General features: G+C 47.7%; 1 protein-coding gene across 1 annotated transcript in view; it reads right to left on the bottom strand.

Moving 5' to 3' along the window:
- Positions 1-12,138, bottom strand: part of CUBN (cubilin) — a 304,407-nt gene that overhangs the window by 137,276 nt on the left and 154,993 nt on the right. Inside the window, exon 29 of the mRNA XM_069959738.1 lies at positions 373-554. Coding sequence (XP_069815839.1) covers positions 373-554 — 182 coding nt within the window. The remainder of the gene's footprint in view (positions 1-372; positions 555-12,138) is intronic.

The raw sequence follows: 12,138 nt of genomic DNA on the forward strand, positions 1-12,138 counted from the left end.
GGCCTATAGAATGGCAGCACATACACTATCTTACAGGAGGCCTATAGAATGGCGGCAGCACATACTGTGACCCCTATACTGTGACCCCTATGTTGTGATCTCTATACTCCGACCCCTACACTATGACCTTTATACTGTGACCTCTATGTTGTGATCTCTATACTCCGACCCCTACACTGTGACCCCTACACTGTGACCCCTACACTGTGACCCCTATACTGTGACCCCTATACTGTAATCCCCATAGAAATGATGGTCAGAATGTTCAGGAATTCATGTATCAACCAGCACAGCAGTAAGCGGCCAATCAGAGTGGATCAGTGAGTGCGGGGACAGTAGTAAGCCCCCCCCCCCCCCCCCGGTGACACTTACCTCCAGAACGTCATAGTTACACGTCTCATGGTATTCTATATCAAAGTCCAGGATGGTGATGTGGATGCTGCTCCCGGGGGACGTGCTGATGTGCCAGATACATTCACGGCCGTTTGGATACTTCATGGGGTAACCAGGACTGGTGAAGGTTCCATTGGGACCGGACAGGTCGTCGCCACATCCTGTGAGTAACACACCGGAACATAAGGTAGTCAGCATATATACCCTATATACTGTAATCACCATATATACTGTAGTCACCATATATACCCTATATACTGTAGTCACCATATATACCCTATATACTGTAATCACCATATATACTGTAGTCACCATATATACCCTATATACTGTAGTCACCATATATACTGTAGTCACCATATATACCCTATATACTGTAGTCACCATATATACCCTATATACTGTAATCACCATATATACTGTAGTCACCATATATACCCTATATACTGTAGTCACCATATATACCCTATATACTGTAATCACCATATATACTGTAATTACCATTTATACCCTATATACTGTAGTCACCATATATACCCTATATACTGTAATCACCATATATACTATAGTCACCATATATACCCTATATACTGTAGTCACCATATATACCCTATATACTGTAATCACCATATATACTGTAGTCACCATATATACCCTATATACTGTATCTCACCATATATACCCTATATACTGTAATCACCATATATACTGTAGTCACCATATATACCCTATATACTGTAGTCACCATATATACCCTATATACTGTAATCACCATATATACTGTAGTCACCATATATACCCTATATACTGTAGTCACCATATATACCCTATATACTGTAATTACCATATATACCCTATATACTGTAATCACCATATATACTGTAGTCACCATATATACCCTATATACTGTAATCACCATATATAGTGTAGTCACCATATATACCCTATATACTGTAATCACCATATATACTGTAGTCACCATATATACCCTATATACTGTAGTCACCATATATACCCTATATACTGTAATCACCATATATACTGTAGTCACCATATATACCCTATATACTGTAGTCACCATATATACCCTATATACTGTAATTACCATATATACCCTATATACTGTAATCACCATATATACTGTAGTCACCATATATACCCTATATACTGTAATCACCATATATAGTGTAGTCACCATATATACCCTATATAGTGTAGTCACCATATATACCCTATATACTGTAGTCACCATATATACCCTATATACTGTAGTCACCATATATACTGTAGTCACCATATATACCCTATATACTGTAGTCACCATATATACCCTATATACTGTAATCACCATATATACTGTAGTCACCATATATACCCTATATACTGTAGTCACCATATATACTGTAGTCACCATATATACCCTATATACTGTAGTCACCATATATACCCTATATACTGTAGACACCATATATACTGTAGTCACCATATATACTGTAGTCACCATATATACCATATATATTGTAATCACATATATACCCTATATACTGTAATCACCATATATACCCTATATACTGTAGTAACCATATATACCCTATATACTGTAGACACCATATATACCCTATATACTGTAATCACCATACATACCCTATATACTGTAGTCACCATATATACCCTATATACTGTAGACACCATATATACCCTATATACTGTAGTCACCATATATACCCTATATACTGTAGACACCATATATACCCTATATACTATGCGGTTGAGGGAAGAAACAGAGTGCTGCACCTCACACCTATGGCTGATACTAGTGCCTGTCGGCTGCATAAAGAACATCAGAATTTTGTGTATGAATTGATCAAGCCATACTGCCCCATGTACCGCGTGCAGGTATCTGATACACATGGGTCCCTACACTAAGTCCACACCGTGCCAGTCAGCGACCACCACCCCCGCAGGCGTGCACAGCCAGGGAACGGGGGCCATGGGACGGCCCTGCAACCCCCATGCCACAGGACCAGACCCAAAAATGCCCCCCCCAAAAAAAACTCCCAGCCAGCACCACCGGCGGAGGAAGCTGCCCCCAAACAGCCAAGTCTGGATAAGGTATTGCACTCACCATTGCTACTGCAGATAGAATGGGACAGACAGGAGCGATAAAAGCAAATGCACTCAGGTGTCTCCTGCTAATTGCGGTCATGTGGGTCTTCCAGGAGGAGTGCAAAAACATGGAGAAAAGAGAGAAACAAAATACGGTGCAGGGAAGAAAAAGAGTGCTGCACCTCACACCTATGGCTGATACTAGTGCCTCTCGGCTGCACCGTATTTTGTTTCTCTCTTTTCTCCATGTTTTTGCACTCCTCCTGGTAAGACCCACATGACCGCAATTAGCAGGAGACACCTGAGTGCATTTGCTTTTATCCCTCCTGTCTTTTCCCATTCTATCTGCAGTAGCTATGGTGAGTGCAATACCTTATCCAGACTTGTGCTGTTTGGGGGCAGCTTCCTCCGCCGGTGGTGCTGGCTGGGTTTTGGTGTGGCATTTTTGGGTCTGGTCCTGTGGCATGGGGGTTGCAGGGCCGTTCCATGGCCTCCCTTCCCTGACTGTGCACGCCTGCGGGGGTGGTGGTCGCTGACCGGCACAGTGTGGACTTAGTGTAGGGACCTATGTGTATCAGATACCGGCACGCGGTACATGGGGCAGTATGGCTTGATCAATTCACATACAGAATTCTGATGTTTTTTATTTAGCCTAGCGGCACTAGTATCAGCCATAGGTGTGAGGTGCAGCACTCTGTTTCTTCTCTGAACCCTATATACTGTAGTCACCATATATACTGTAGTCACCATATATACTGTAGTCCTCATATATACCATATACACTGTACAGTCATGGCCAAAAGTTTTGAGATACAAATAATAATTTTTACAAAGTCTACTGCTTCAGTTTTTAAAATGGCAATGTACATATACTCCAGAATGTTATACAGAGGGATCAGCTTAACAGCAATTACTTGTAAAGTCAATATTTGCCTAGAAAATGAACTTTATCCCCCAGAACACATTTTACCATCATTGCAGCCCGGCCTTACCAGGAGCAGCTAACATTGTTTCAGTGATCGCTCCATTAATACAGGTGTGGGATGAGGACAGGGCTGGAGATCAATCTGTCATGATTAGGTAAGAATGACATCACTGGACACTTTAAGGCTATGTTCACACTGCGTCCGTAGATCGTACGCCGCCGTATATGTGCGGCTGAAACTACAGGTGTGGGAATAAGCGACATGCGGCCGGATGCGTACGAAGCGCGAACATACGCCCGTAGTACAGTTATGCTTCCCTAGCTTTTTTCGTAGCGATCTGAAACAGGTCATTTCCTTAAAAAATCTTCGCCCCAAAAAAACTCACAGAACCTTTTGGATCGAAAAATCAAGTTAAATTTGGCTGAAATAAGTACTCTGTACGGGACCGCATGGAAATCCACGGCCGGGAGTTCCAACATTTCCGTCCTCAAACAATGGTCTTGTTCATTTTTCACGGTGCCGTATACGATCCGGCCGTAAGCTCATACGTAGTGTGCACTGTACAGGCGTATATCATATACTTCCCAGCGAACGCATCAACCTCAAAACTACGTGCGTATATTCGCGGTTCGCACTATGGACGGAGACATACGCAGTGTAAACGTAGCCTAAAAGGAGGCTGGTGCTTGGCATTATTGTTTCTCTTCTGTTACCATGGTTATCTCTAAAGAAACACGAGCAGTCATCTTTGCACTGCACAAAAATGGTCTCACAGGGAAGAGTATCGCAGCTAGAAAGATTGCACCTCAGTCACCAATCTATCGCATCATCAAGAACTTCAAGGAGAGAGGTTCCATTGTTGCCAAAAAGGCTCCAGGGCGCCCAAGAAAGACCAGCAAGTGCCAGGACCGTCTCTTAAGTGTGGTCAGCTGCAGGATGGGGCTACCAGCAGTGCAGAGCTTGGTCAGGAATGGCAGTAGGCAGGTGTGAGGGCATCTGCACTGTGCACTGTGAGACTGCGGAGACTCTTGGAGCAAGGCCTGGTCTCATGGAGGGCAGCAAAGAAGCCACTTCTCTCCAGAAAAACATCAGGGACAGACGGATATTCTGCAAAAGGTCCAGGGAGAGGACTGCTGAGGACTGGGGGAAAGGTCCAGGGAGTGGACTGCTGAGGACTGGGGGAAAGGTGCAGGGAGTGGACTGCTGAGGACTGGGGGAAAGGTCCAGGGAGTGGGCTGCTGAGGACTGGGGGAAAGGTCCAGGGAGCGGACTGCTGAGGACTGGGGGAAAGGTCCAGGGAGCGGACTGCTGAGGACTGGGGGAAAGGTGCAGGGAGTGGACTGCTGAGGACTGGGGGAAAGGTCCAGGGAGTGGACTGCTGAGGACTGGGGGAAAGGTACAGGGAGTGGACTGAGGACCGGGGGAAAGGTCCAGGGAGCGGACTGCCGAGTACTGGGGGAAAGGTCCAGGGAGTGGACTGCCGAGTACTGGGGGAAAGGTCCAGGGAGTGGACTGCCGAGTACTGGGGGAAAGGTACAGGGAGTGGACTGAGGACCGGGGGAAAGGTCCAGGGAGTGGACTGCCGAGTACTGGGGGAAAGGTCCAGGGAGTGGACTGCTGAGGACTGGGGGAAAGGTCCAGGGAGTGGACTGCCGAGGACTGGGGGAAAGGTCCAGGGAGTGGACTGCCGAGGACTGGGGGAAAGGTCCAGGGAGTGGACTGCCGAGGACTGGGGGAAAGGTCCAGGGGAGTGGACTGCTGAGGACTGGGGGAAAGTCATTGTCTCTGATGAATCCCCTTTCTGGAGAACAGCTTATTGGGAGAAGACGAGGTGAGCGCTACCACCAGTCTTGTCTCACGCCAACAGTAACCGGCATCCTAAAACCATTCATGTGTGGAGTCGCTTCTCAGCCAAGGGAATCGGCTCTCTCACAGTCTCACAGCCTAATAACACGGCCATAAATAAAGAATGGGACCAGAATGTTCTCCAAGAGCAACTTCTCCCAACCGTCCAAGAGCAGTTTGGCCACCAACAAAGCCTTTTGCAGCATGATGGAGCACCTTGCCATAAAGCAAAGGTGATAACTAAATGGCTCAGGGAACAAAACATAGAGATTTGGGTCCATGGCCTGGAAACTCCCCAGATCTTAATCCCATTGAGAACTTGTGGTCAATCATCAAGAGACGGGTGGACAAACAAAAACCAACACATTCTGACAAAATGCAAGCATTGGTTGTGCAAGAATGGACGGCTATCAGTCAGGATTTGGTCCAGAAGTTGTATGAGAGCAGCCAGGGAGAATTGCAGAGGTCCTGAAGAAGAAGCCGCAACACTGCAAATATTATAGACTTGCTGCAGTAACTCAGTCTACCTGTCAGTAGAAGCTTCTGTTACTCAGAATATGGTGCAATTCTATTTCTGTATGTGATAAAAACATCTGACAAACACACAGAAAAACCAGAGGGCAGAGGATCATGGGAAAATAGAAGATTTGTGTCATTCTCAAAACTTTTGGCCATGACTGTGGTCACCATATATACTGTAGTCACCATTCATTGGTATATACTGCCTTAGTATTAGAGTTGGCTCAGGCCCTGTTCACACTCACAGCCCCATCACTAGTAATAATAAGAAGACAGCAGCAGCCAGAATGGCTCTTACCATCAAAGTGATGGGACCCACGGAGGTGATGGGTCTGCCTGCTACTACTGGGATCTGTCATATGATGGAGCCATCATGTATTCATGTTAAAGGGGCACTCTGGCAAAAATAACCTCAAATGAACTAATAACAGAAAGTTATATAGAATTGGTTACTTACTTCTATTAAAAAATCTCCAGTCTTCCAGTACTTATCAGCTGCTGTATGTCCTGCAGGTAGTGGTGTATTCTCTCCAGTTTGACACAGTGCTCTCTGCTGCCACCTCTGTCCATGTCAGGAACTGTCCAGAGCAGGAGAGGTTTTCTATGGGGATTTGCTGCTGCTCTGGACAGTCCCTGACATGGACAGAGGTGGCAGCAGAGAGCACTGTGTCAGACTGGAAACAATACACCACTTCCTGCTGGACATACAGCAGCTGATAAGTACTGGAAGACTGGAGGGAACACACCCCTTCCTGCAGGTCATACAGCAGCTGATAAGTACTGGAGAGAATACAGCCCTTCATGCAGGACATACAGCAGCGGATAAGTACTGGAAGGCTGGAGATTTCTAAATAGAAGAACACTAGCGGAGTGGCCCTTTAACCCATGTTAGGCCTAAAGCATTTGACCAGAATGTTAATGAAGACTGAGGCGGGTTGGGATGTTATAGGCGGTGAGGTTATAACATTGGGGGGTCATGTCCCCCTCTTCCCCCCTCGTATGATACGTCACTGTACATCACTCAGTCTTTTTGCTTCTTACACATATAGAAAAATAAATTCATAGAAGGAAATTCAGAATAAAGCGGAATCAGCAGTTTCCGTCCCCATCGTGTAGCGGCTGTTATATCAGGAGACTCCCAAGGTATACAGAGGCCTTACCGCATCCTAGCTGCCACAGCCGAATGTTGTGTATTATATACCGCTACATCATCATAACACTACATGACAGTCACCATAACACTACATGACAGTCACCATAACACGGCTGCTACATGACAGTCACCATAACACTACATGACAGTCACCATAACACTGCCGCTACATGACAGTCACCATAACACGGCTGCTACATGACAGTCACCATAACACTGCCGCTACATGACAGTCACCATAACACTACATGACAGTCACAGTAACACGGCCGCTACATGACAGTCACCATAACACGGCTGCTACATGACAGTCACCATAACACTGCCGCTACATGACAGTCACCATAACACTGCCGCTACATGACAGTCACAGTAACACGGCCGCTACATGACAGTCACCATAACACTACATGACAGTCACCATAACACGGCTGCTACATGACAGTCACCATAACACTACATGACAGTCACCATAACACTGCCGCTACATGACAGTCACCATAACACGGCTGCTACATGACAGTCACCATAACACGGCTGCTACATGACAGTCACCATAACACTGCCGCTACATGACAGTCACAGTAACACGGGCGCTACATGACAGTCACCATAACACGGCTGCTACATGACAGTCACCATAACACTGCCGCTACATGACAGTCACCATAACACTGCCGCTACATGACAGTCACCATAACACTGCCGCTACATGACAGTCACAGTAACACGGCCGCTACATGACAGTCACCATAACACTGCCGCTACATGACAGTCACCATAACACTACATGACAGTCACCATAACACTGCCGCTACATGACAGTCACCATAACACTACATGACAGTCACAGTAACACGGCCGCTACATGACAGTCACCATAACCCGCCCGCTACAAGACAGTCACGGCCGCTACATGACAGTAACCATAACACGGCCGCTACATAACAGTCACCATAACACGGCCGCTACATGATAGTCACCGCAACACAGCCGCTACATGACAGTCACCGTAACATGGCCGCTACATGACAGTCACCGTAAGACGGCCGCTACATGACAGTCACCATAGCACTGCCACTACATGACAGTCACCATAAGACGGCCGCTACATGACAGTCACAGTAACACAAACGCTACATGACAGCCACCATAACTTGGCCGCTACATGACAGTCACCATAACACGGCCGCTACATGACAATCACAGTAACACGGCCGCTACATGACAGTCACAGTAACACGGCCGCTACATGACAGTCACAGTAACACAGCCGCTACATGACAGTCACAGTAACATGGCCGCTACATGACAGTCACCGTAAGACGGCTGCTACATGACAGTCACCATAACACGACCGCTACATGACAGTCACAGTAAAAAGACAGCTACATGACAGTCACCGTATCACGACCGCTACATAACAGTCACAGTAACACTGCCGCTACATGACAGTCACCATAACACGGCCGCTACATGACAGTCACCATAGCACGGCCGCTACATGACAGTCACAGTAACACGGCACCTACATGACAGTCACTGTAACACGGCCGCTACATGACAGTCACTGTAGCACGGCCGCTACATGACAGTCACTGTAACACGGCCGCTACATGACAGTCACCATAACACGGCCGCTACATGACAGTCACCATAACACGGCCGCTACATGACAGTCACCGTAACACGGCCGCTACATGACAGTCACAGTAACACGGCCGCTACATGACAGTCACCATAACAAGGCCGCTACATGACAGTCACCATAACACGGCCGCTACATGACAGTCACCGTAACACGGCCGCTACATGACAGTCACAGTAACACGGCCGCTACATGACAGTCACTGTAACACGGCCGCTACATGACAGTCACCATAACACGGACGCTACATGACAGTCACTGTAACACGGCCGCTACATGACAGTCACCATAACACGGCCGCTACATGACAGTCACCGTAACACGGGCACTACATGACAGTCACAGTAACACGGCCGCTACATGACAGTCACCGTAACTCGGGCGCTACCTGACAGTCACCGTAACACGGCCGCTACATGACAGTCACCGTAACACTGCCGCTACATGACAGTCACAGTAACACGGGCGCTACATGACGGTCACCATAACAAGGCCGCTACATGACAGTCACCATAACACGGCCGCTACATGACAGTCACCGTAACATGGGCACTACATGACAGTCACAGTAACACGGCCGCTACATGACAGTCACCGTAACTCGGGCGCTACATGACAGTCACCGTAATAAGGCCGCTACATGACAGTCACCGCTGTAACACAGCCGCTACATGACAGTCACAGTAACACGGCCGCTACATGACAGTCACAGTAACACGGCCGCTACATGACAGTCACAGTAACACATAATACACATTTGTATATTTGCGGTATAGACATTGTAGAGGTTCTAGGTTCTTCTTCCTACATGAGAGAAGCCTCACCGAGATCTCGTATTATGCCGACAGTTTTCCACTGAGCAATCTGAACACACGCTGACTGACTCACATTGCTGGACGGGAATCAGGACACCGCCCTTCCCACACCCTCACTATCCAAAAATGTAGTAAAAGAAATTTTTTAGAAACTTAGGGAGGGATTTACAAAGACCGGCGTACAAGTACACGCTCTTATATTAGGCCCCACCCCCTTTTCCCCGGCAGGATACACTAAGAGGCGCACACCCCGAATCTGCGCCCGACGTACAAAATCTACACCTGCCTTCAGTAGCTTCCAGCAGGTGTAGATTTGCGAGCAGGTGTAAACCATGATAAATGAGGCCGCTTTATCACACCCCCGCAAGTTCTGCCAGCCCGCCCATTGGTAAGTGAGGCGCACGGGAGGCGTACGCCAGGGAGAAGGGGCGAATCTGCACCTTCTCCCTGGCGTATGCCACTGGCATACGCCTCTTCGTAAATCCCCCCCTTAGTGTTTGGAGGTTCTTCTGCTTGGGACAAATCTTTTCATTAATCTAGACGAGTGTAGATCGGGCATGAAGTGGGCGGGTCAGACTACACACTGGATCTGTTTGTAGTCTGTTACCATAGAGACACATAGGTTTACAAAGAAGCTGTATGCAGGTGACATTATTAAAGTAATAGTGCCCCCCTTTACATATCCAGAGGTCTCAGCAACATCTTATATTCTGGACATTTCATTTCTTACTGTATAAAGGATTTGTTAGTGGTCTCTCTCCTCAAAAATACATGTTATTGTTGGTGGACAGTGCCATATGGGCGGAGCTACATGGCCATAGGGCGCCATATCCCCGCCCACATCATCGCTACATGCCCCCTGCTGCAACATTATGACCGCTTAGGCCCCGCCCACTCAGCAACATCATTGTAACGGTCCGACTTAAAGGCATAGGCCCTGTCCCCTTTGACGGCCAAATCATAGGGGGCGGGGCCTAGGCCTCTCTTATATGGAAAGGGATTGATCACTTTAAGCAATATTAATTGTAATTTTAGATGCATTGGAGCAATAAAAAAGTGTACACACATACACTTCACACAGGTCTGGACAATCCCTTTAAATGAATAAGATATCAGTCTATGATGGTGGTGATATCCAAGTCATACCAAATAGATATCTACTAGGGACTAATACAGAAGCCAGGGACGCAGAGGGACGCACTCCACATCAGGAGGAATTACAGGGTTAATCTATTCCCCACATTTCCAGCTTGCTGTCCGTTCACTATTGGCCGTCACTTCAACGAGTCCCGTCCCTCAGCACAAGTTGGCTGTGAGTAACGGTCGAATTCCTGCGGAGGCCGCATCGGCCGGAGCCGCCTGGCGGATGAGATGTTTTTGGCTGAATTACTTTATGACTCACAGGAGCCGGGGGGGGGGGAGAGCTGGAGCGTGGAGAGCCGAACCACCAAGGCTGCCCGCGTCTCAGGGGTCCAGGACTCCCACTCCAAATGTCACAGATTTCCCACATTCTTAAGTTACCGCTCCAATTCCGCCACATGTGTCTGCGCCAAGGAGATTCCATGCTGGATTCATGGTAAAACATTTCCGTATTGTATAAAAAATATACAAAAGGTGTAAAGATGAAAGTAGAAGAAAAACAAGGCAATACGGCAGCACGCTCCGCATAGCAGCCCATAGCAGTCCATCAGCGGGAAACTTCCTGAAAGGGAATCTTTATGTTAACTCTGGCAAAAACTGGTTTCACAAAGTTATACAGATTTGTAATTTACTCCCCAGCAAATCCCTATAGAAAACCTCTCCTGCTCTGGACAGTTCCTGACATGGACAGAGGTGGCAGCAGAGAGCACTGTGTCAGACTGGAGAGAATACACCACTTCCTGCAGGACATACAGCAGCTGATAAGTACTGGAAGACTGCAGATTTTTACATAGAAGTAATTGTACGAAGTAAAAATGTAGAAAAGAAACAAAAGGAGAAAGGGGCGTGATGCCGATATCGTAGGGCGCCTCGCAGGGAAATCTGGGACACAATGGGCAATTTAACCCATTAAGATCTGAAATAAATTTCAGGAATTTGCTGAACGTCACTAACAGCAGCAGCAGCCAGTAGTCCACCAGAGAGGATAGCCCGCCAACCAATGCATACGGAGGCCTCCGGACAGGTGAGGTCAGGAAGGAGAGGGATCACACAGGTAGAACTGCAATGCCCAATCCTACTGTAGCCAGAGGGGGGTGGAGGTGGCTTTGGAATCGGAATGAATAGCGGTCAGAATGGTGAATGGTGAATGGTCGCCCCAAGGTCGAAAGCCATAAACCTTCAAATATTCTGCGAGTTATCTCTTTAGTCCTCCCAATGAACGTTCCTGTGTTCTCTAGGGGGAGGTAAGGGGTAAGCTGCAGCTAGACTGCTCTGTTGGTGGCTTATCTCTCTGAGAACAAAGTGGTCAGCCAGTGAAATTCCACCCTTCTCCTCAGACCTCCCTCCTTCTCCTTAGACCTCCCTCCTTCTCCTCGGACCTCCCTCCTTCTCGGACCTCCCTCCGCCTCCTCGGACCTCCATCCCCCTCCTCAGACCTCCTTCCTTCTCCTCAGACCTCCCTCCTTCTCCTCGGCCCTCCCTCCTTCTCCTCGGACCTCCATCCTCCTTCTCCTCGGCCCTCCTTCCTTCTCCTCGGCCCTCCATCCTCCTCCTCCTCTGACCTTCCTCCTTCTCCTCGGACCTCCATCCCCC

The sequence above is a fragment of the Dendropsophus ebraccatus genome, chromosome 2 (genome assembly GCF_027789765.1).
Source record: "Dendropsophus ebraccatus isolate aDenEbr1 chromosome 2, aDenEbr1.pat, whole genome shotgun sequence".
Classification (NCBI taxonomy): Eukaryota; Metazoa; Chordata; class Amphibia; order Anura; family Hylidae; genus Dendropsophus; species Dendropsophus ebraccatus.